Source organism: Pelobates fuscus, chromosome 2 (genome assembly GCF_036172605.1).
Source record: "Pelobates fuscus isolate aPelFus1 chromosome 2, aPelFus1.pri, whole genome shotgun sequence".
Lineage (NCBI taxonomy): Eukaryota > Metazoa > Chordata > Amphibia > Anura > Pelobatidae > Pelobates > Pelobates fuscus.
Genome location: NC_086318.1, coordinates 275460541 through 275487266, shown reverse-complemented (window position 1 = coordinate 275487266; position 26726 = coordinate 275460541). Strand labels below are relative to the sequence as shown.

Sequence of the window (26726 nt, the reverse complement as noted above, 5' to 3'; positions counted from 1 at the left end):
TCCTCTAATTACGCCGTACACAAAATATGTATATATCCAAAAGTACAAGATAGCACTCCAGGGACTTCCAAGTTGAATGAATAAAACTCAACGTTTCAGTCTGTATCACAGACTTTCATCAGACTGATATGTTGATTTTTTATTTTGAGCTAATAAAAGCTAAGTTTTATTCATTCGTCCCGGAATATATATAGAAGGCGTATGCCTGAAGTTGTGGGAGGGATTTTGAGCCTATTTAAACCCAGCAAACCCCTTACTTACCTGTCTTCGACGATTTCGGAAATTCCCCTTTCGCTTCCGGTACACGCAGACTCTGACGTCAATTTGCCGCGACGCGCCTAAAACGACGGTCAGCAAACGTCCACGCGAAGTTTCGTGAGTATTACACACGAGCGGGTCCCAGTCGGCAGTTTCCAACCAAAACTGTAAGTCCACAATTCAAAGCTTCATTCGGCTAGAACACTTATTATTACTGACCGGGAGTACACGAGGAACCTCCTTACAATTCTTTTCACTGGCATTATTTTAGTGTTATCCACAGGTGCACTTTTCAACATCCCGTGGAAAAACTATACCAGCTCCATTCGCATGGGTCACTAGGTTTCTGAAGACAAGGATTATAAAATCTTTCTTTCTCCCTTCTCCTCTTCTAAACGATTTAACATTCGTATAGGCAATTAATCATGCATATATACCGCTAGCAGTTCGGCTATGTTCCGCTTTTCACATATCGTTGTTGCTGGTCATAAGTGTGACTCACATATTTGTTTCCGTTATTGCATTCATATTTTACATTACATTTAGAGCATTACTAGTAAAACTAACTTTTACAATTTTTTTTTTTTTTCTCCCCTTTTTTTCTTTTCCTCTTTCATGTTGGCAGGGGAAATTAGTCAATTACACTGTTCGTTATATCTCTTAATGCTACATAACTAGTTTAATGTTAGTCAGTCATTTCATTTGAATGCTTGTTTAAGTTTTCAGACCTAAAGAAATAAATGGCTAGTGTTTTTATTTGTTTGTTCAAATACTAATCCTTTACCAACTGGCTAAATGGCCAGGGGTTTCACTCGATACGTGCATCTCTCTCTCTCTCTCTCTCTCTCTCTCTCATCTCTCTCTCTCTCTCTCTCTCTCTCTCTCTCTCTCTCTCTCTCTCTCTCTCTCTCTCTCTCTCTCTCTCTCTCTCTCTCTCTCTCTTCTCTCTCTCTCTCTCTCTCTCTCTCTCTCTCTCTCTCCTCTCTCTCTCTCTCTCTCTCTCTCTCTCTCTCTCTCTCTCTCTCTCTCTCTCTCTCTCTCTCTCACCTATTTAAACAATGTTTCACTTCATCCGAAGTACGGCATTTTGTATGTTTGTTGTGCGTTTTCCTCTCCCTAAGCTGTGTCACAGAAACATTAGGTCTTTACGGTTCGCACCAAAAAAAAAAAAAAAAAAGATTTCTCTCCTTTCATTTAGGAACCACATTTGTATATCTCGTTATACTGAATGTCATGCTTATACTCAATATAGTTAGATAACCTATTATGTCTATTTTTTAAACACACTTACTTTCAAGATGTTTTACTAAAATGTGTTTTTGTGGTTATGTTGTTTTGATGTCCTTTTGTTGGTTTCATGAGTATATATACATTTTAGATAGGGAATTGGTCACCATGCTCTCGAGGTCCGAATACGTTTGGGAAAGTAAATTTAAGTAAGTATGAAAGTTAGATGTCTTAAAAATAAATGGGTAAGGGCACACTAGGTCATCATTATTATTGGTCATCCTCAGTATAAACGCAGACGCTCTGACTGTTATGCACATCTTACATTCATCAGCACACGCTTGAGGAAACGCAGCTATGCATACTTGACAATTATGCCGCGCTTTACATTACTAAACCTATTTAAACTTCCTGACATATTCAGCGTTGCATTAAGTCCTATCATTGCCTGATTACCTTGCCTTGTACACCTACGCAGACAAGTACATATGTTACTAGACAAGTGCAGTTCTGGTGAACAAGCCTCGGCAAAGGCTAGTACGCGTTTTTAACAGTACTATGACCAAGATCCGCATTAAAAAAAAAAAAAAAATATATATATATGTATATATAAATAAACTCGTATTACATTACAAAACAAGGCCACGAGTCCCGAGGGCCATACATGCAATCGTACACGCATTCTAGTTTATACGTCCCGACCATCTGGACCCCGACATGCTCACAGGGCACTCCAGTTTCAGTCAAGCCGTACGATCATAACTCATTACCACCCACGTTTTGTTCCGTGGTATGTCCTCTCTCACTAACTGACCTTCCCTCTTAGTTAGCAACGGCTGGCTGTCAGGTGCCTAGGTGTCCACTAGTTATTATTCCCCCTGGCTTCTTTGCCATAGGTTAGTGGTCCCGCGAGGCCAACACCCATCCTCATACTTGGAGGTACTACGCCCCTCGGGCCAAATCATAGCTAGTCGCCTCGCATTGTGACATAGAGAGGGCCTCATCTGTCACTCCCATTCTATCTTATGTTTAACTTTCACCGAGAGGCCGACACCCCGCCACAACGTTCAGTGGCCACGCTACCCCCTCGCGCCAACGCATAGATAGAGCCTCTCAAGCCGCTTGGCAAATAGCAGGGCCTCACCTGTCACCAACCTAGAGTAATCGTTTCGCCGCATTGCGGCACTAGCTAGTCAGCCAGCTCTCACACACACACTCGCACTCCTAGTAAGCTGGGGGGGACGGCACACTACAGACCCGTCTTGCATAATCACTATGTTTTAGTCCCAATAACCAAATCAGGTATCCTAGCGATTTATTTCCTGCTTTAGTTTCGATTGTGAGTTAAATACTCTTACAGTAATGCAAACAGTATGTCAGAGCTATCATACTAGGCTGATCCTATGCTTTCAATACGTTATCACTTACGGGCTACGGGTCTGCTAGATACTTACATATAGCAGTATATGGATACCCAAATATATATTACCCCAACTTGTCACTCGCTGGTGATCCTATCATACTACATACACTACGTGCCCAGGTCAAGCTAGTAGAAACCAAGACCTGCGGTTCCTCCAACAATTTGTTTCAGACATTTTTTCTTACATATATTCAGTTATTTACGCATGTTGGGTCTCACGTTGCCTTTTACGTTACACGTTGTACAGGTTAGGCCTTGTAGTGGACCATCGTCAGGTCCTCAAGACTCTTACGCACATACAGTGACTGCTTCCAGATTCATGCATTACACATATACTATTTATGACATTGCAGCCCATTGGGGGCATTTAGTACATTGAGTTCTAAATTACCATATGTTGTCTCATACTATCACTCAATTATCGCATCGACGTCAGTTATACAAGCTATGCAGGATAAGCATTAGCAATCTAATAAGACCGGGTAAACATAATTCCCACTTGTTTCCTACCAAACATCGAGGCATCACTCTGCCTCCATTACGACCAAACGAATACCATTCAAATCCTTAAACAACTAATAGGGACTTGTCTGCACGCTTGACATTCACAGGGTCCTCCATGCGCTTTCAATTCATTCATCACGCATTTAACGTTGCACACGTTTCACTTATTTAAGTTCAAGAAGTCCATCAGGAGTTACTTTCGGTCATGCTATATGTTTCGGTTTAAGAAGTAACACCATAAGCATCGTATAATACAAACATTTACGATCCCAAGCCTACCAAGTAACTATTATGGGGTACTTACTATACGAACACATATCATCTTTAAATTTAAACTACATTCAAAGCTCCTTTTCAGGTTCCTCTCTTGTGCACGCATTTCCCTACGGTAAATCACGGCTTTGCATTCTATTTTTCGGTTCGCATCACAACAGTTAGTTTCATCAGGCGCCTGTTACAGTCCTTTTCGCTGTGCTTCAATGCAGTTAATCACACGTGTAAGGTCAGGTTAACGCTCATCCGCAAGAAGCTAACACCCTGCTGCGCGTAGTTAGTACAAGTCCACATGGCCCTATTCATAGGTAGGGCCTCTCTCAAGCACAGGGCTAATGGCACGGCCTCGACTCTTATGGGATTGTCCTTATCTTCGCCCGTTAGTACCCATTGGCTAGCAGCTCTACTACACGAGAGATTCAATGGGCATCTGAGTTTTGCATAATTAAAACATATTACGTTTCCTCCCTCCTCACAGAATGCTACAAGAAATAGCTCCAGGTAACGTACTATCTTTTATAAACACTAACCCTGTCGTCTCAAGTCCCCTGCAGTATCCCCCACCTTAACCACTTCCGAAGTCCTGAAGTCGGTCCTTGCTTATACGTAACGGTTAAGCTAAAAGAACACGCAGTCCAGAATTCCTCTGCAGGTCAAAAAGGTCTAATTCATGCCTGAAGTTAGAGTCTACGCAGGTAAGATTTGTCTACTAATACTAAGCAAACGTACTCTACAGCTTACGATGTGTAAGTATTGTATATGGTTCAATATAATAAGTGCGTTCCAATTATAAATGGTTGCTTGTACAATTTTTGCCCATCTCTCAAACAGTTCATGCTATACATTCGCTCCTTGTTAATTAGTCTTGGCCTCAATCCAAATTCCTTCTCGGGACATTCATTCCGTATTGGGGCCGCCACTGCAGCCTCAAGTTGTCAAGTTCCAACTTATGTTGTGGAGAGGATGGGACGCTGGAGATCCTCAGCATGCTACCGGTACATTCCAAATCCAGAGAAAGAAATCAGGCTCGCTTTCTATAATATGTCTAAATGATGTTATGATTAATAAATAAATGTTACATACTTTTTGGCCCTCTTTTTACAGGCCTAACCTCGCGTCGGTTTCGGCACACCTCAACCGACTCTTATTTATTAAAACTACACCCACTTTAATGTGCGCCCCTTCCATAATCCCGTACACAAATAGAAGGCGTATGCCTGAAGTTGTGGGAGGGATTTTGAGCCTATTTAAACCCAGCAAACCCCTTACTTACCTGTCTTCGACGATTTCGGAAATTCCCTCCCACCACACCCTCTTAAAATATCATTATATCTGGGTGGGCCCTCTTTTTACAGGCCTAACCTCGCGTCGGTTTCGGCACACCTCAACCGACTCTTATTTATTAAAACTACACCCACTTTAATGTGCGCCCCTTCCATAATCCCGTACACAAATATATTTTATCTCAAAATAGATTCACGCATCATCCGGATTGCTCTAAATCAAGCATGTCAAAGTCTGGCACGGCCAACATAAACAAGGTTTAAAAGGAACACAATAGAGTCAGGAACACAAACATGTATTCCTAACTCTATAGTGTTAAAACCACCATCTAGCCCCCCTGGGCCCCTCATGCCTCCCTAAATATAGCAAAATCTTACTTGTGTATTCAAGCCTGAAGCTGTAGCTCTGCATGCAGATTGCCTCAGAATAGCAAGCTGTATGCTGACATCATCAGAAGTGGTGGCCTGATCCAATCACAGTGCTTCTCCATAAGATTGGCTGAGTGACAAGGAGGCAGATCAGGGGCAGAGCCAGCACAATTCAAACACAACCCTGGCCAATCAGCATCTCCTCGTGAGGAGGAAAGTTCATCTTTGAGTAAAGTTCAGTGTCTGCATGCAGAGGGAGGAGATACTGAATGTTTGGATGCATTTTAGGCAGCCATGACCCAGGAAGGATCTCGAACAGCTATCTGAGGAGTGGCCAGTGAAGTTATCACTAGGCTGTAATGTAAACACTGCATTTTCTCTGAAAAAACAGTGCTTACAGCAAAAAGTCTGAAGGCAATGATTCTACTCGCCAGAACAAATACAATAAGCTGTAGTTGTTCTGGTGACTACAGTGTCCCTTTAAGTTACTTGGGCCGCCAAAAAAAACAAACCTTACATTTTCATAGAAATGTGGGTTTATTTTAAAAAGTACAGTATTTAAAAAAAAAAAAAAAAAAAAAAAAAAAAAAGCAGCTCCCTCTACTAAATCCCAGCCCCCCCCCTCTACTAAACCACAGCACCCCACTCTACCACCCTGTGCCAAATCTGACCTGACACAGACACATTCTTGCACTCACATCATTTAATTTATTGTTCCCTACCTTTGGGAGCTCCTGTGGGGATCTTCTGTCTGGAGATCTCCTTCCTGCTCCTCACTGCTCCCTCGTGCGGTTTAGTGATGCCGGGATATGACGTCATATTCCGGCGCCCGGCTTCACTACAGACGGCACTTGCGAGGGAGCAGGAACACTGAGCTCCATCGGGTAAGTTTTAGCAGAGTAGGCACCTGCAATACACCAGCATGTACTCGTGGCTCGCAAATATGGTCCTTGTGGGCCGCGAGTTTGACATGCTTGCTCTAAATCTAATAATTAATTTTTTACACTAACCATCTACCAGGGGTAGGAAATCTTCAGAAAAGCCATCAGGGGAGATATAATTCACAATATTGAGAAGGTTACCCTATGCTTACAGCCACCATATACCTACCCTAACCTTACAATTAATCCTACACTATCCCGAATCCGAAAACATCAATAACTCAAATCCAGCATTAACCTTACCCCACCCCAATACTAACCTTACCCAGCCATTAGCCAAAACCCTAAGGAATCCTCTGCTAAAATCAGTTCTGCTATCAGCAGATGGGTTTCCTAATTTAAACAGGAACATACTCCTGTAATACAGAATGAAGCATCACAGCAGATTCCACTGTGTGAGCAGCTAGCAAAGTCTATAAACTATCACAATTGGCTTGTTGACATGCCAAGAGTTTAGTGGTCTTTTCTGCAGTCTGAGCCCTAGAAGCATTGTGGCAGAGAGCAATCGCTCAGCCTCTATTCTCACTGGATTTAGAAGGGCTTTATACAGTGCTGGCTGCCATCTATGGGAATTAAAACCGCATTACCACTACATTACAGCCTATGGGTATTTAAATGCCCTCTTGAAGAGCTCTATACAGTACTCATTTTGAGCACTGCACATTAAAGGGACACTCCAGGCACCCAGACCACTTCGGCCCATTGGAGTGGTCTGGGTGCCAACTTCCACTACTCCTAACCCTGCAACTGTAATTATTGCAGTTTTTTTATAAACTGCAATAATTACCTTGCAGGGTTAACTCCTCCTCTGGTGGCGGTCTACTAGATTTTCTTTGCTAGAGCGTCGCTGGACGTCCTCACGCTGTGTGAGGACCTCCAGCGTCGCTCATTTCCCCATAGGAGAGCATTGAAAATCTTTTTCAATGCTTTCCTATGGGGAGCGCTAATGCGGTGGGCGGGATCAGTATCGCCCACCGGCTGACGGAATCAGAAGGAGGAGCGGCGCGGAGGAGGAAGCAGTGACGAGGGACATCGCCGCTGCCTCAGGTAAGTGACTGAAGGGGTTTTCACCCCTTCAGTAACCGGGGATTGGTGGGTGGGAGGGAGAGGGTACCTCCAGTCCCAGGAAAACTGATTGTTTTCCTGGCACTGGAGTTTCCCTTTAATGAAAATAAAACCAACTCAAATGCATTAAGATGTATTGATGCCCATAGCATCACTTCAGGAAAACAAATGCTCAATTAGAAGGCATAATTCCTTAGACTTTGATTACAGTGGCAGCAGTGTGAGTAGATGCAGATTCAGCTGTATGTGTTAATACAGCATTTCAGTCTTTGCATAATGAAAGTAGTGAATAGTGAAATCATTTATATATCACATTACCTATGAGATTTGTCAACCAAATTTCAGCATGGAAGCATACAACTGGTATACAGAAATATTTGTTACAAATTAAGCACATTTTTGGAATCTTTAAGTGAATATTTACTATGCAAGTCTGTACAGATGTGATGCAATCTTGGGATTTTAAACTGAAACCAAGAGAAAACATACCTGTGATACCTACAAAAACAGTTAATCCAAAGAATATGAAGAAAACGACAAATACCAAAACGAAGTGGCGTTTTGAGAGAGTGTAGAGACGCATTGGCGCTAACCTAAAAAAGACACAATAGAAGAAATTAAAACAAAAGAGAAATGTGAGCGTACATTGACATTTGCACGACTCCACACGCATAAAGCATTTCAGCTTGAGAAGTATCCAATTTTAACCCCTGTTTATAAAATTACTAATTTCTATGGGAAATTGGCACTTTAATAGATAAATTATGGAATACACAAACTTCATTGTGGAGTGGTTCTTTAAATACCTAGGAATTAATCAGTATTTACTACGTAAAGCAACCAGACAGACAACATGAAATAAGCAACACTGAACACATTTATAAAAATAAAATGCCTCTCTGTTCAAATTATAAGGACCCTGTGTTAAAGATAAAAAAAAATAAGTTAACTCACCTAACCTCTTTTTATAAAATAGTGCATTTCAATTAGAAAGTGCAAGTATCTCCAGAGATGTACAGTATATATGAAAAATTAAAACTAAAGTGTCACTGTTAAATTATGTCCAGTGCAGCAGCAATTCAAAATCCTGGCAATAAATTCACTAAGAAAAAAAATATTGTTTACGTTTGACTCCCACTGTTCTTATCAAAGATGCCTAACAAGATTATGCAACAACATGCAAAACATAACTGGTTGACAGCATATTTTGCAGTGTTGCACTAGGACTGTTTCTTTTTATCTCTAGATCTACACATTTGATATTGTGCAACTATTTTATATGTTGTTTTTTTTTTTTTAAACCAATGATTACTATGATCACCCAACACATTTAAGGCTGTATTAGCACATTATTGTCTGTGTTTAAGAATGCCGATAGCAGATAAATTATAGGACATCCAGATATACCCGGACATATCAAGACAGAGAGCTATATAGCTATAAATCTCTTTATAAGCCTTCCCCCGCCCTGCAGAGTTCAGTCTGCGCGGAGCCCTCCATGGGTGAAGATGGATTATTATTTTTTGCGCTCATTTTTTTTTTTTTTATTGCGTCGGTTATTATGGTTTTTTATTTGGCCTTTTTGGGGGCTAAAAAAAGAAGATTTTAGAAGAAAGAAAACTTTGAATGGTAAGTTTTATTTTGTTTTTTTTTTACAGGTACTTAGTTAAAGGCCCCCCCCCCCCCCCTCCTCAGTTTTTAAGGTGAGGGGGGTAGGTAGGGGGATAATTTTTATTGGAGGGGAGGGGGTGACTAGGGGGGGAAACTTTTTTAGGGCCCCCACCCGCCACTCAGGGGTGGGGGCTAGGGGGAGGACCTTAGGCCCCCCCCCTTATTAGTATTTAGGGCCCCCACCCACCGCTCAGGGGTGGGGGCAGGGAGGAGGACATTAGGTCCCCCGCCTATTAGTATTTAGGGCCCCCACCCGCTGCTCAGGGGTGGGGGCCAGGGGTGAGGACAATAGGTCCTCCACCCCATCATTTTACGTTAGGGCCCCCACCCGCAGCTGGGGGGCTGGGTACTCTCTACCAAGCGGCTGCAAGAGAAGTCCCGAGGTGCCGAAGTCCCGAAATTCCGAATTTTCGAAGTGTCGAAGTTGCCGAAGTCCCGAATTGCGAAAATCCCGAATTTCGGAATGCCGAACTGAAAATTTTCCCCATGCACATGCCTACTGAATTTGGAGATTGCATTGTGCACGTGCACTGCACTCCGTGATGTCTCCCTGTAGAACACATCGCAACCTGTGTGCAAAGCACAGCTTTGCCATTTCTGGCACCTAGCTTGGCATTTGGCAGAAAGAGTAGTAGTTGGAACACAGGCACCCAGCAAGTGTTCCCTCTAGGAGAAGAGGAGAGAGCCAGACCCACTCGGCATCCTCTGAATAGGCCAGGACAGAGCCCTCCACAGCCACAGCTGACTCACCTTATCCTGGAGACACAAAGGTGAGTGCCTGCTATCTGAAGGCAGGCAGAGAACTGGGGTTGTGGCTTGGAGCTATCCGAGTTATGCCGGGGGGAGCCTAACCAGGGCCAGCCCAAGACATTGTGCTTTCTGGGTCCAAGGATGAAATGCTTCCCGCCCCCTCCCCCCCCCCCCACCCCAAATAAAACAACACCCACCAAAACCTGCCCACATTCATTATGTTAGATCATGGGTAGTCAACCTTTTTAGTATTCACCGCCCACTTTTGTATCTTTGTTGATGGTAAAATGTCATTATCGCCCACAGTTGCCACAGTAACACGATTGTTTAGTGCAAGTGCAATATTGTTTTAGAAAGGAGGATAAAAAAAAAAAAATGTACTTAAATTTTACTATTTTTTTCCTTACATTACTGCTTAATAACATCTGCAGTGGCAGCCACTTAGACAACAATTAGAGATGCTTCCTAGTCCAGTGCTAACAGTGTGGATCACCTACATTCAGTGTCTCTACGCTCTGCATGGAGACACTGAACATTACACATAGAGATGTGTGACGAAGTACCCTTCGCCACTTTGTCCTGGAGAGGCCTGCTTGCCTGCCTCCTCCCCTGCGACTATGGCCCCGGGGAGATTGTACCCTCTTAAACCAGCATTTGGTCTTATGGACTTTTATTGGACTGTGTATGGCCCTTTAAGAACCGTCGGTGGGCACATTGTGACTTTGGAGAACAATGCCCCTTTAAGACTATGGCCCCTGTAAGAGATTGCCTGTTAAAGACTTTTAGCAGATTGGATTTTAAAAGACTCTTGCTGCCCCTTTAAGTTGTATTGGAGCAGTTCTGCAGTTTTAAATTGGCACTTCAGATGCAGCCGAAGTAGTCGAAGTGGTCGCCATTCGACAAACGAACACGTGGCGGCGGCCATCTTTGTTCATTCGAACGAGGTCAGCGGTATGTGTAGCCAAATCCATGTAACTGAAATCGGCTACACATTTCAACGAACACCGCTGACCCTAACCTTCTCCTGCCTTCTTTTCTGCCACAGAGACTAAGTCCCATTCGAAGATTCGAACGCATGTTCAAATGGGACTTAGTCATTTTTTCAGTGTGAAATTGACCGACCGCACAGCCCAAATCTATGGAACTGTTTTGGGCAGGAAAATGTGCCTGCGGTCGGTCACAAAGGACTTCCGACTAACTTTTGAACTAATGGAAGGATCTGCATGATTTTTGAGTATGTTCATATTTCAAGTATGCGGATTAATAATATGAAGACAGGATGTGTGGTTTTAAAGTTACAGTACATGTAAAAAAAAAAAAAAAACACTATTTTTCCTGCTTGTGAGAATTATGTTAACCTATTGTGTACCATAATTATATCACAGGCAGAGGGGAGGATTTTGTGTATAATTGCTGGGAGTGTTTTCTGTAATGTACATGTGTTATTGGTTGTTCTGTAAAACCCTGTAATCACACGGGGGGATTGCTATGCTCTGCATACTTCCCTGAGTTTGAATCACTTAGCTCTATTAAGAGCTTGTTCCTTATACGCTCTCCTGGAGGAGAGGTCTTCCCCACATGGTCCTGGAGGACAGAAGCTGATCCAGGGTGGACAGAAGACAGCGAGGCTCCAGTTAAGCTACGGCGGTTGTGGAGTCTGCGGTGGTTGTGGTGTCCAGCTTGTGGTCCTCGGCGCAAGCTAGGAAGCGTCCATTAACCGAAGGTTCCGTTACAAGATGCATTGATTCAGTGCATCTCTAACGGAGATGCTGATTGGCGTAGCGGGCATTTTTTCACGTATGCGCAATAGGCTTACAATGCTTTACTTCAGGAAAGCGTTGGCTTGACTAAGGTAATCAAGATTGATGAGCTCAGCCATGGAGGCAGGGCCAGCCCCGACAAGACCGGCATGGCCTGAGTAAAAAGATTTCCAATTTGATCGGAGGGGAACCAGTACCTAGACACACACATACTGACAGACGCACACTCACTGACTGATAGCAATACACTCTCATTGATTTGACACACTGACAGGCATACAGACACACTTACTCATTCTTGCAGACACACTCAAGATTTAATTGTATTTTGTGTTTATTTTTTAGGCCATCAGGCCTCCCTACCTTTAGGAGTTTTCTCCCTGAGGTCCAGTTGCTTCATCCTGCTCCTCTCATCTCCATTGCGTTGTTTAGTGATGCGGGCCGGAATGATGTCATATTCCGGCACCATCACAGAGGGCGCACGAGGAACCGGAAGAACCTTACAGCTGAGAGAGTTCCCTCTCCCCCACGGTACGTTATGGATAGGCAGAGTAGGCACCTGCCCTGTTTGGTAAGCAGGTGCCTACTCTGTATTGCTGAATAGGAGCCGCTTTGGGGCAACCCTTGGCCATCTCTTGGGGCCCCCTTTTATCTTGGAGGAAAGATGAAACAGGGGGGGATATGATAGCAACATTTAAATACATAAAAGGGAATCAACACCGTAAAGGAGAAGAGTATATTTAAAAGAAGAAAGAACTACCACAACAAGAGGACAGTCTTAAATTAGAGGGGCAAAGGTTTAAAAATAATATCAGAAAGCATTACTTCACTGAGACGGTAGTGGATTCATGGAATAGCCTCCTAGCTGAAGTGGTAGAGGTTAACACACTGAAGGAGTTTAAGCATGCGTGGGATAGACATAAGGATATCCTAACTATAAGATAAGGCCAGGGACTAATGAAAGCATTTAGAAAATTGGGCAGACTAGATGGGCTTAATGGTTCTTATCTGCCGTCACATGCTATGTTTCTATGTTTTGTGGCGCCCTTCGGTGACATGCAGAATGCCATCCATGACCAAGTGATGCCTGGAGCCATTGCCCCACACCGTCCTATGGACGGGCCGGCCCTGAGCCTAACCATTTAAATGTTAAGTGAACAGCATCAAAAGTATAGCCAGTCAGTGGAAAAAAGAAACATTGAGGTATGGAATAGATTGGAATCCATAGCAGATTATGAATTAATGGTCAGATAGAAAAGTATGACAAAAGATGGGCAAGCTGGCACGCATCCCAAACGGCAGTTCGGCACCAATTATTTCAGATGTTAAAGTGAATGCCAACCAACAATACCATCAATGTTACCATTTTAATAATGTCTGAACAATAATGCATGTCACACTTCATCCATAACATAAATTGTATAAACTGTCTGTAACGGATCGCCTGGCACCCCGACTGGGTACCTCCGTTAATGGATGCTCCTAGCGCTTCCTGAGGACTCCAAGCACTCTGGCAGACACCACAATCACCGAATCAGAGAAGCATATGAATCCTCTCAAGCCTCTGAATGCTGTAGACAGTTGAATAGGAACCATACGAATAGGTTTGCACTCCTAGCAGTCAAACTGGAACAGCATGCAATAAATCCTCCCCCAATAATGAGACGACACTTCACTTTGAGGGTAAAACAAGAACTCTGGACTGGCTCATCCAGCCTGGCTTTTATTTCCATCTCACACATACAGGCCACACCCAGGGGGAGGCATAAAATGACCAATAGTGTCACGGGTGCAACCCACACATCCCCTCCCCTTAGTGTGACACATAATCCCATTATGCATACAGTTTAAAATATACTTTTTACACAACTTTCATAAATCTAAAACCATACATCACATTCACACAAAATTACATATTCACAATCAATCAATTCAGGGGAACAACATATTAAAAAATGGCATGGATCAGACCAGGGGTTCAAAAGTTAGTAAAGTATCTTTTAAAACCCCTAGCTTTCCAGCTCAGACCGGTTTTTACAGAGCCTTCTCTGTGCTGGAGAAGTAATCCAATTATCTCCAGCACAGAGACAGACTCCATTAACCACATGGTTACAGAAAGACATAAAACACTTTAAAATACAGAAAGTTACTTTTTATCCATAACACACAGACATTTCACATATCCCCAGATAGCTGGGATCTGAGCGCACAAAACTACCGAATAGCGCGCAGATCCTATTCACACAGTACAATTGCCATGGAGCTAACGTCTTTCCCATAGTCTTTCATTATATGAATAGGCTCCATGGTATAGCTATCTGGGTTAACACATTCACATAAAGTCTGGTCCATAGTCCAAGGGGAAGAGGCGGGCAAGCAGCCCCCTCCAAGGACACGTGGCGAGGTCGGTTTCGCCACACTGTCTAACACCGAATGCATATGAGACTGTGATATTGTGATATGTAAATTGGAAACAAGCACCCCCAAACCCACTTTCCTTTCTGTATCCCCATTGTTGTTGTTCTTACCATGCAAAACTCAAAAATCAAACATGGAAAAAATAAATGTTAGGTGTCTGCCTGCCTTTCCTGTCCAGACTAGAGGATATCCCATGTGTTGTGCACGGCCTCTAATCTGGAGGGGAAAAAGGTCAGAATTTACCTCCATTAATCATTACCTGACATGTTGCCAGGAGGGAGAATGTGATTTATTTAAATTGGATTTATTTTAAAGAAACACTATAGCTTTAGGAATACAAATGTGTATCGCTATAGTCGAAAGAAAAGATAGATCTACGGATGGGACAAATCTAACGAGCACGCTACCAATTAACTTTTTTATTGTTTATATTGTAAACATGACCATTTTCTGTTGTTTAAATTAATCTATCCAGTAATCTAGGGCAGGTTGTTTCTAAACGTTATCTGCTGACCTCTGGCGATGGCTTCTTATAGCCTTCATACATATAACTTAGTTCCCGGACTTTCTGACATTACGTATATTCGAAATGGTTATAACTGGCATAGGTGAAGATTTGAACTGGAGACTTAACAGGTTGGTGCTTTTCTATTTAGCACACTGCCTTTACAAAGAAGCTAAGCTCACACTTTATTGGGCATGCATGCTCCTCTGTCCGTGTGTATAAACTTGGGGTGTACTTAAACACCAAGTTATAACCACTGGCTAGTTACTCATACCCTCTTTTATATCTTTTTTTCAGTATGATATGGAGGGTTGCCTTGTGGCAGATATATATATATACAGGGAGTGCAGAATTATTAGGCAAATGAGTATTTTGACCACATCATCCTCTTTATGCATGTTGTCTTACTCCAAGCTGTATAGGCTCGAAAGCCTACTACCAGTTAAGCATATTAGGTGATGTGCATCTCTGTAATGAGAAGGGGTGTGGTCTAATGACATCAACACCCTATATCAGGTGTGCATAATTATTAGGCAACTTCCTTTCCTTTGGCAAAATGGGTCAAAAGAAGGACTTGACAGGCTCTGAAAAGTCAAAAATAGTGAGATATCTTGCAGAGGGATGCAGCACTCTTAAAATTGCAAAGCTTCTGAAGCGTGATCATCGAACAATCAAGCGTTTCATTCAAAATAGTCAACAGGGTCGCAAGAAGCGTGTGAAAAAACCAAGGCGCAAAATAACTGCCCATGAACTGAGAAAAGTCAAGCGTGCAGCTGCCAAGATGCCACTTGCCACCAGTTTGGCCATATTTCAGAGCTGCAACATCACTGGAGTGCCCAAAAGCACAAGGTGTGCAATACTCAGAGACATGGCCAAGGTAAGAAAGGCTGAAAGACGACCACCACTGAACAAGATACACAAGCTGAAACGTCAAGACTGGGCCAAGAAATATCTCAAGACTGATTTTTCTAAGGTTTTATGGACTGATGAAATGAGAGTGAGCCTTGATGGGCCAGTTGGATGGGCCCGTGGCTGGATTGGTAAAGGGCAGAGAGCTCCAGTCCGACTCAGACGCCAGCAAGGTGGAGGTGGAGTACTGGTTTGGGCTGGTATCATCAAAGATGAGCTTGTGGGGCCTTTTCGGGTTGAGGATGGAGTCAAGCTCAACTCCCAGTCCTACTGCCAGTTTCTGGAAGACACCTTCTTCAAGCAGTGGTACAGGAAGAAAACATGATTTTCATGCAGGACAATGCTCCATCACACGCGTCCAAGTACTCCACAGCGTGGCTGGCAAGAAAGGGTATAAAAGAAGAAAATCTAATGACATGGCCTCCTTGTTCACCTGATCTGAACCCCATTGAGAACCTGTGGTCCATCATCAAATGTGGGATTTACAAGGAGGGAAAACAGTACACCTCTCTGAACAGTGTCTGGGAGGCTGGGGTTGCTGCTGCACGCAATGTTGATGGTGAACAGATCAAAACACTGACAGAATCCATGGATGGCAGGCTTTTGAGTGTCCTTGCAAAGAAAGGTGGCTATATTGGTCACGGATTTGTTTTTGTTTTGTTTTTGAATGTCAGAAATGTATATTTGTGAATGTTGAGATGTTATATTGGTTTCACTGGTAAAAATAAATAATTGAAATGGGTATATATTTGTTTTTTGTTAAGTTGCCTAATAATTATGCACAGTAATAGTCACCTGCACACACAGATATCCCCCTAAAATAGCTAAAACTAAAAACAAACTAAAAACTACTAATATTCAGCTTTGATATTAATGAGTTTTTTGGGTTCATTGAGAACATGGTTGTTGTTCAATAATAAAATTAATCCTCAAAAATACAACTTGCCTAATAATTCTGCACTCCGTGTGTGTGTGTGTGTGTGTGTATGTATATATATATTTATATATATATTTTTTTTTTTACACAGCAGTAAGGAGATCGAGAGATCAGCTAAATGTGTCCCTCGGACGGTAATTCCTTTTTGATCTAATTACCGACACGTGTAATTTTAATTTGGGTCCAGAGAGATAATTTACATACTAGTGTATGATAAGTTTTCTCCTTATTTTGGTGTGGCAGCATATATTTGTCCGCATATAGCTTACAGTTTATTTATAAATCAGTTACAATGTATATATCTCTGATAGGAGACCAACTGGACCTGTATGTTCGGCAGATTAATTTAATGTTTCATCGATATGACCAATCTGTGTATATATGCATATTTTCTGTTTCTTCATAGACATGCTTAGCTCAACCTCCTTTAGTGAGCTTTGAGTGATACCTCAGAGCTAACTACAGGGCAATCTGTTAGTTATATACAGTAATTTTTATGACTGACTCAAGGTGATGTTAATTGAACGGACTATTTATCTTGAGTCTTTTCTATTTGCTCGGTTCATCTGTTTTTAGCAAGCCTAAGCGATAACTTATGGCTATTCACTGGACAACCTGATACTTATGGGCTAGCACACAGTATACAGTCATCTTTATGGCTGATTTATTTTTGACGATAGCTGACTGTGTATCAGGAGTCCTCTATATATAGATGCCGGTCGGTATAAGGACATTCGTCAAGCTGTGGCTAAGTTCCCATATACATCCAGATAACCTATGCCCCCTTTTGATATGGTGTTGATTTACTGGGAAAAAGAGGGTTAAACTGCCGAATCTATCGGCAGCGAAGTAAGTTAATAGGAGCCTCGCTTCCGATTGGACCTTTCAAAAGACCATTTGCATAATTAACTATCTGCAGTTTTGGCGCCGATTCTTTCTTCACGGATTGGTTCACATTTGAATCAGCAGTACTAGACATATGTATAAAACCGAGACCCTGATGTCAGTAAACTTTCAGCCCCTGACGAAGGTGCACGCTAGTGGCACCGAAACACGCGTCGGGTTCTTTTCTCTTCTCACTTCACAGGGCACTCTGTCACCATGTGCAGGGACCAACATTCTAAGTATGGTCCTGCACATTAGCACATTCTAATCTGTCCTTTTTTCTTTTCCTCCCGTTTGGTCTTTTATTTAGTACATTAGTAGGGTAGACAATAGATTCATACCTGTTTCTATATTAAGGTATCACTGACAACCACCACAGATCCGTTTCTTTGACAGTGATGTTGCTATTTTCACTGTCTACTTTTTTGTTAGTTTTTATTGGCAAATAGTAACGGACTGGACAGATTGTATCTGTTGGGTATCTATATGATGAACACTATCCCATATACAGCTACATGTGTGGCTTGTCTGTTCCATATTTTTTAACATGCAATCTCTACCCCACTCATCTATATAGACAACTCAGCACTATTTTGACTAATCAGGCAGCATTATCTCATTATAGATTGTTTTTAGGCTGCCTTTGTCCCTTATTTACAGATGCTGTGTTCAATAGACCAGTTTTGCAGTCTATGATACTTGTATCTTTTTCTTATTCTTCAGACATTGACCGTGAATATAATATTAAAGTCAGGAGTCTGTACTAGCATAGATAGTCATAGACAGCCAGGGAGGTACAGCCATTAGGCTGTGGAGATTGATTGATCGTTTCTGACCCTTTACTGGGGAATATGACTATATAGTGATATTATTTAATTATAGTTTATTTGACACTATATTATTTATTTAGATTTCCAGTTAGTACTCACACTTCTGGACGGGTTCTCCAGTAGTGTGAATACTTTCCATTAGTGTATCACTATAGAGCTCTAGTCATAATTTAGGTGACCAGGCCCCCTGCTGCCAGGGTTTTACTCAACTATTTCATGGAAGCAAGTAAACCCTGCAATAAAAACATTACTGTTTAAAGAGAAAGATGGAAAGATGGAAAATACAGCTGGACATGGCCATAATTTAACTTGTAAAATTTCTTGTATCCTTTGTGCATCTCAAAAAAAAGATTACCGTATATACTCGAGTATAAGCCGACCCGAATATAAGCCGAGGCCCCTAATTTTATCCCAAAAAACTGGGAAAACTTATTGACTCGAGTATAAGACTAGGGTGGGAAATGCAGCAGCTACTGGTAAATTTCTAAATAAAATTAGATCCTAAAAAAAATATATTAATTGAATATTTATTTACAGTGTGTGTATAATGAATGCAGTGTGTGCGTATGTGTGTGTGTGTGAGTGCAGCGTGTGTGTATGAGTGCAGTGTGTGTGTGCATGAGTGCAGTGTGTGTGTGCATGAGTGCAGTGTGTGTGTGCATGAATGCAGTGTGTGAATGCAGTGTGTGCAGGGCCGGTGCAAGGATATTTGCCGCCGTAGGCAAAAAAAAATTTGCCGCCCCCTCCCCCCCCATATGTCCTGACTTCCCCTCCTCCTCCCTCAGTGGTCCTTACCTCCCCACCCCCGTGTTCCTTCACTCCCCCCCCCCAGTGGTCCTGACTCACCCCTCCCCTAGTGGTCCTTACCCTCCCCTCCCCTAGTGGTCCTTACTTCCCCCTCCCCTCCCATAGTGGTCCTTATTCCACCCCCTCCCTCTCATAGTGGTCCTTATCCCCCTTCTCCCTCCCATAGTGTTCCTTATCCACCCCCATCCCTCCCATAGTGGTCCATATACCCCCCCTCCCTCCCATAATGGTCCTTATACCCCCCCTCCCTCCCATAGTGGTCCTTATCCCACCCCCTCCCATAGTGGTCCTTATACCCCCCTCCCTCCCATAGTGGTCCTTATACCCCCCCTCCCTCCCATAGTGGTCCTTATACCCCCCTCCCTCCAATAGTGGTCCTTATCCCCCCTCCCTCCCTCCCATAGTGGTCCTTATACCCCCCTCCCTCCCATAGTGGTCCTTATACCCCCCTCCCTCCCATAGTGGTCCTTATACCCCCCTCCCTCCCATAGTGGTCCTTATACCCCCCCTCCCTCCCATAGTGGTCCTTATACCCCCCTCCCTCCCATAGTGGTCCTTATACCCCCCCTCCCTCCCATAGTGGTCCTTATCCCCCCCCTCCCTCCCATAGTGGTCCTTATCCCCCCCCCTCCCTCCCATAGTGGTCCTTATACCCCCCCTCCCTCCCATAGTGGTCCTTATACCCCCCCTCCCTCCCATAGCGGTCCTTATACCCCCCTCCCTCCCATAGTGGTCCTTAACCCACCCCCTCCCTCCCATAGTGGTCCTTATACCCCCCCCCCCCCTCCCATAGTGGTCCTTATACCCCTTTTTTTTTTTTATTATTAATTTTTTTATTATTATTTTATTTCTAATTTTTTTTTTTTTTCGTCCCCCCTCCCTGCTTGATATATGGCAGGGAGGGGAGCTCTCCTTCCCTGGTGGTCCAGTGGCAGTTCAGTGGGGGGGAGAGGGGGGCTGGCAGAGCTGTACTTACCTTTCCTGCAGCTCCTGTCAGCTCTCTCCTCCTCTGCGCCGTCCGTTCTGCTCTTCTGTCAGCTCCCAGTGTAAATCTCGCGAGAGCCGCGGCTCTCGCGAGATTTACACTGGGAGCTGACCGAGGTGCTGAACGGACCGGCGGAGGAAGAGAGAGCTGACAGGAGCTGCAGGAAAGGTAAGTACAGCTCTGCCAGCCCCCCTCTCCCCCCAGTCTGTATTATGGCAATGCAAATTGCCATAATACAGACTCTGACTCGAGTATAAGCCGAGTTGGGGTTTTTCAGCCCAAAAAATGGGCTGAAAAACTCGGCTTATACTCGAGTATATACGGTAACCCTTTCCCGACACAAGACAGAAAATGTTCTGTCATGCTGGTCCTACCATTAAGGACACATTAAATGTTTTGTCATTTACTAAAGTTAACCTCAGATTGCAGTGATCGTGAGGTTAACGCTCCTCCAGTCTGCCTCAGTATCCTGTCCCTGCAGCTGGAGTTAGCTCGAGCACATGTGCTGCAGGGACTCCTGGTTTGCCTCCCAGCGCTTCAGCGGTCAGTGTGAAGTGCAGGGAGACGGATCAGCAGTGATCTGCTTCTTCCTGCAAAAAAAAAAAAAGTTAAAGTAAAGCCCCACCCCCTCTTTACCCATGTTAAATAAAAATTAACCCATTCCCTGCCATTTGATCGCTGACTACAGCGAGCAAAATTGTATTTTACTGGAATCTAATTATTTTTACCCCTCCTCAGGGGGTTAAATTTCATCTATATATTTTAAAATTATATATTTAGCTAGCCAAGGTGGGGGAATTTGATGTTAGGCTAGCTAGGGGTTAACAGTAAAAAAAAAATTTTTCAAATGTTTTTAAAAATCCCACCCGTTTACCTAGGCCTAATAAAAATAAACATCTTCCCTGCCAGTTGATCACTGCCTGCAGTTATCAAAATACAAAAATCAAAGTATTACACTTTGATCAATTTTTTTTTTTAACCCTCAGAGGTTCAATTTATTTCATTAAAATGTATTTAAATATTTTAAAAAATGATATATTTAGCTAGTTGAAATTTACTGTTAACCCCTAACTAGCCTAACAGAAGAAAAAAAAAAAAAAAAAGCTTTAAAGTGACACTATAGCCACCCATACCACTTCAGCTCAATGAAGTGGTCTGGGTGCCAGGTCCCTCAGGTTTTAACCCTTCAGATGTAAACATAGCAGTTTCAGAAAAACTTCCGGACAGCCACTAGAGGCGCATTTGCGACGCTGGAGGCATATTATGCCTCCATCGCGCAGAGCGTCCATAGGAAAGCATTGAGAAATGCTTTCCTATGGACACTTTGAATGTGCGCGCGGCACTTCATGCCCCATGCGGCTCCGCCAACGTCGGACGGGGGAGGAGAGGTCACCAGCGCCGAGGGAGCGCTGGACTAAGGTAAGCTGCTGAAGGGGTTTTCAGCGCCACTGGAGGGGGACCATGAGGGTGGGTGCACCCTCAGGGCACTGTAGTGTTAGGAAAACCGCTTTGTTTTCCTGACACTATAGTGATCCTTTAAAGGGACACTATAGTCACCTGAACAACTTCAGCTTAATGAGGTTTAGCTCCCTGCAGCCTTTCTCTTGCAAACACTGTATTTAAAAAAAATACAGTGTTTACATTGAAAGCTAGGAACACCTCCAGTTGCAGTCACTCAGACTGTCACCAGAGGGACTTCCAAGTTGATGGAGGCATAAAACGCCTCCATCCACTCAGATCTGCTGTCAGCAGACAGAGGGCAGCTCTGTGTACAAGCATTCTGTCTGCAGGCTGTCACGTGTGATTGAGAGCTGACAAGCTGGAGGAGCTGACAGGATGAAGACCGGAGACCGAGTAGGAGGGGAGAATTCAAACTGTAAGTAAAACTTATTTAGTGAGCGTGGGTGGGTGACTGAGGGTGAGAGGAAGATAGAAAGAGATAGATAGGGATGGATGGGAATGAATGGGTGGATGGATAGGGATGGATGGGAATGAATGGATGGATGGATAGGGATGGATGGGAATGAATGGATGGATGGATAGGGAATGAATGGGAATGAATGGATGGATGGATAGGGAATGAATGGGAATGAATGGATGGATGGATAGGGAATGAATGGATGGGAATGAATGGATGGATGGATGGGAATGAATGGATGGATGGATGGATAGGGATGGATGGGAATGAATGGATAGGGATGGATGGGAATGAATGGATGGATGGGAATGAATGGATGGATGGATGGATGGGAATGAATGGATGGATGGGAATGAATGGATGGATGGATAGGGATGGATGGGAATGAATGGATGGATGGATAGGGATGGATGGGAATGAATGGATGGATGGATGGATGGATAGGGATGGATGGGAATGAATGGATGGATGGATGGATATGGATGGATGGGAATGAATGGATGGATAGGGATGGATGGGAATGAATGGATGGATAGGGATGGATGGGAATGAATGGATGGATAGGGATGGATGGGAATGAATGGATGGATAGGGATGGATGGGAATGAATGGATGGATGGATAGGGATGGATGTGAATGAATGGATGGATGGATAGGGATGGATGTGAATGAATGGATGGATGGATGTGAATGAATGGATAGATGTGAATGAATGGATGGATGGATGTGAATGAATGGATGGATGGATGTGAATGAATGGGAATGAATGAATGGATGGATGGGAATGAATGGATGGATGGATGGATGGATGGATGGATGGGAATGAATGAATGGATGGGAATGAATGGATGGATAGGGATGGATGGGAATGAATGGATGGATAGGGATGGATGGGAATGAATGGATAGGGATGGATGGGAATGAATGGATAGGGATGGATGGGAATGAATGGATAGGGATGGATGGGAATGAATGGATAGGGATGGATGGGAATGAATGGATAGGGATGGATGGGAATGAATGGATAGGGATGGATGGGAATGAATGGATAGGGATGGATGGGAATGAATGGATGGGAATGAATGGATAGGGATGGATGGGAATGAATGGATAGGGATGGATGGGAATGAATGGATGGGAATGAATGGATAGGGATGGATGGGAATGAATGGATGGGAATGAATGGATAGGGATGGATGGGAATGAATGGATGGATGGATAGGGATGGATGGGAATGAATGGATGGATGGGAATGAATGGATGGATGGGAATGGATGGATGGGAATGGATGGATGGGGATATGGATGGATGGATGGATGGATGGATGGGGATATGGATGGATGGATGGATGGATGGGGATATGGATGGATGGATGGATGGGGATATGGATGGATGGATGGATGGAGATATGGATGGATGGATGGATGGATGGATATATATATGGATGGATGGATGGATGGATGGATGGATATATATATGGATGGATGGATGGATGGATGGATGGATATATGGATATGGATGGATGGATGGATGGGGATATGGATGGATGGATGGATGGGGATAGGGATGGATGGATGGGGATAGGGATGGATGGATGGGGATAGGGATGGATGGATGGGGATAGGGATGGATGGATGGGGATAGGGATGGATGGATGGGGATAGGGATGGATGGATGGGGATAGGGATGGATGGATGGGGATAGGGATGGATGGATGGGGATAGGGATGGATGGATGGGGATAGGGATGGATGGGGATAGGGATGGATGGATGGGGATAGGGATGGATGGATGGGGATAGGGATAGGGATGGATGGGGATAGGGATAGGGATGGATGGGGATAGGGATAGGGATAGGGATGGGGATAGGGATGGGGATAGGGATGGATGGGGATAGGGATGGGGATAGGGATGGATGGGGATAGGGATGGCTGGATGGATGGGGATAGGGATGGCTGGATGGATGGGGATAGGGATGGCTGGATGGATGGGGATAGGGATGGCTGGATGGATGGGGATAGGGATGGCTGGATGGATGGGGATAGGGATGGATGGGGATAGGGATGGATGGGGATAGGGATGGATGGGGATAGGGATGGCTGGATGGAAGAGGATAGGGATGGATGGATGGGGATAGGGATGGATGGATGGAAGGGGATAGGGATAGGGATGGAAGGGGATGGGGATAGGGATGGATGGGGATAGGGATGGATGGAAGGGGATGGGGATAGGGATGGATGGATGGGGATAGGGATGGATGGAAGAGGATAGGGATAGGGATGGAAGGGGATAGGGATAGGGATGGAAGGGGATAGGGATAGGGATGGAAGGGGATAGGGATAGGGATGGAAGGGGATAGGGATAGGGATGGCTGGGGATAGGGATAGGGATGGCTGGGGATAGGGATGGGTGGCTTGATGGATGATGGATGGATGGTTGGTAGGGGATGGATGATGGATGGATGGTTGGTAGGGGATGGATGATGGATGGATGGTTGGTAGGGGATGGATTGATGGATGGTTGGTAGGGGATGGATTGATGGATGGTTGGTAGGGGATGGATTGATGGATGGTTGGTAGGGGATGGATTGGTGGATGGTTGGTAGGGGATGGATGGATAGGGGATGGGTGGTAGGGGATGGATGGATAGGGGATGGGTGGATGGATGGATAGGGGATGGGTGGATGGATGGATAGGGGATGGGTGGATGGATGGATAGGGGATGGGTGGATGGATGGATAGGGGATGGGTGGATGGATGGATAGGGGATGGGTGGATGGATGGATAGGGGATGGGTGGATGGATGGATAGGGGATGGGTGGATGGATGGATAGGGGATGGGTGGATGGATGGATAGGGGATGGGTGGATGGATGGATAGGGGATGGGTGGATGGATGGATAGGGGATGGGTGGATGGATGGATAGGGGATGGGTGGATGGATGGATAGGGGATGGGTGGATGGATGGATAGGGGATGGGTGGATGGATGGATAGGGGATGGGTGGATGGATGGATAGGGGATGGGTGGATGGATGGATAGGGGATGGGTGGATGGATGGATAGGGGATGGGTGGATGGATGGATAGGGGATGGGTGGATGGATGGATGGATAGGGGATGGGTGGATGGATGGATGGATAGGGGATGGGTGGATGGATGGATGGATAGGGGATGGGTGGATGGATGGATGGATAGGGGATGGGTGGATGGATGGATGGATAGGGGATGGGTGGATGGATGGATGGATAGGGGATGGGTGGATGGATGGATGGATAGGGGATGGGTGGATGGATGGATGGATAGGGGATGGGTGGATGGATGGATGGATAGGGGATGGGTGGATGGATGGATGGATGGATAGGGGATGGGTGGATGGATGGATAGGGGATGGGTGGATGGATGGATAGGGGATGGGTGGATGGATGGATAGGGGATGGGTGGATGGATGGATAGGGGATGGGTGGATGGATGGATAGGGGATGGGTGGATGGATGGATAGGGGATGGGTGGATGGATGGATAGGGGATGGGTGGATGGATGGATAGGGGATGGGTGGATGGATGGATAGGGGATGGGTGGATGGATGGATAGGGGATGGGTGGATGGATGGATAGGGGATGGGTGGATGGATGGATAGGGGATGGGTGGATGGATGGATAGGGGATGGGTGGATGGATGGATAGGGGATGGGTGGATGGATGGATAGGGGATGGGTGGATGGATGGATAGGGGATGGGTGGATGGATGGATAGGGGATGGGTGGATGGATGGATAGGGGATGGGTGGATGGATGGATAGGGGATGGGTGGATGGATGGATAGGGGATGGGTGGATGGATGGATAGGGGATGGGTGGATGGATGGATAGGGGATGGGTGGATGGATGGATAGGGGATGGGTGGATGGATGGATAGGGGATGGGTGGATGGATGGATAGGGGATGGGTGGATGGATGGATAGGGGATGGGTGGATGGATGGATAGGGGATGGGTGGATGGATGGATAGGGGATGGGTGGATGGATGGATAGGGGATGGGTGGATGGATGGATAGGGGATGGGTGGATGGATGGATAGGGGATGGGTGGATGGATGGATAGGGGATGGGTGGATGGATGGATAGGGGATGGGTGGATGGATGGATAGGGGATGGGTGGATGGATGGATAGGGGATGGGTGGATGGATGGATAGGGGATGGGTGGATGGATGGATAGGGGATGGGTGGATGGATGGATAGGGGATGGGTGGATGGATGGATAGGGGATGGGTGGATGGATGGATAGGGGATGGGTGGATGGATGGATAGGGGATGGGTGGATGGATGGATAGGGGATGGGTGGATGGATGGATAGGGGATGGGTGGATGGATGGATAGGGGATGGGTGGATGGATGGATAGGGGATGGGTGGATGGATGGATAGGGGATGGGTGGATGGATGGATAGGGGATGGGTGGATGGATGGATAGGGGATGGGTGGATGGATGGATAGGGGATGGGTGGATGGATGGATAGGGGATGGGTGGATGGATGGATAGGGGATGGGTGGATGGATGGATAGGGGATGGGTGGATGGATGGATAGGGGATGGGTGGATGGATGGATAGGGGATGGGTGGATGGATGGATAGGGGATGGGTGGATGGATGGATAGGGGATGGGTGGATGGATGGATAGGGGATGGGTGGATGGATGGATAGGGGATGGGTGGATGGATGGATAGGGGATGGGTGGATGGATGGATAGGGGATGGGTGGATGGATGGATAGGGGATGGGTGGATGGATGGATAGGGGATGGGTGGATGGATGGATAGGGGATGGGTGGATGGATGGATAGGGGATGGGTGGATGGATGGATAGGGGATGGGTGGATGGATGGATAGGGGATGGGTGGATGGATGGATAGGGGGTGGGTGGATGGATGGATAGGGGATGGGTGGATGGATGGATAGGGGATGGGTGGATGGATGGATGGATAGGGGATGGGTGGATGGATGGATAGGGGATGGGTGGA

At 45.0% G+C, this 26726-nt stretch overlaps 1 protein-coding gene across 2 annotated transcripts in view; it reads right to left on the bottom strand.

Moving 5' to 3' along the window:
• The window catches only part of TMEM181 (transmembrane protein 181), a 211671-nt gene that overhangs the window by 113403 nt on the left and 71542 nt on the right, over nt 1–26726 (bottom strand). For both annotated transcript variants that reach the window (XM_063443394.1, XM_063443395.1), the window contains exon 2: nt 7833–7936. In XM_063443394.1, the coding sequence (XP_063299464.1) occupies nt 7833–7936 (104 nt within the window). The remainder of the gene's footprint in view (nt 1–7832; nt 7937–26726) is intronic.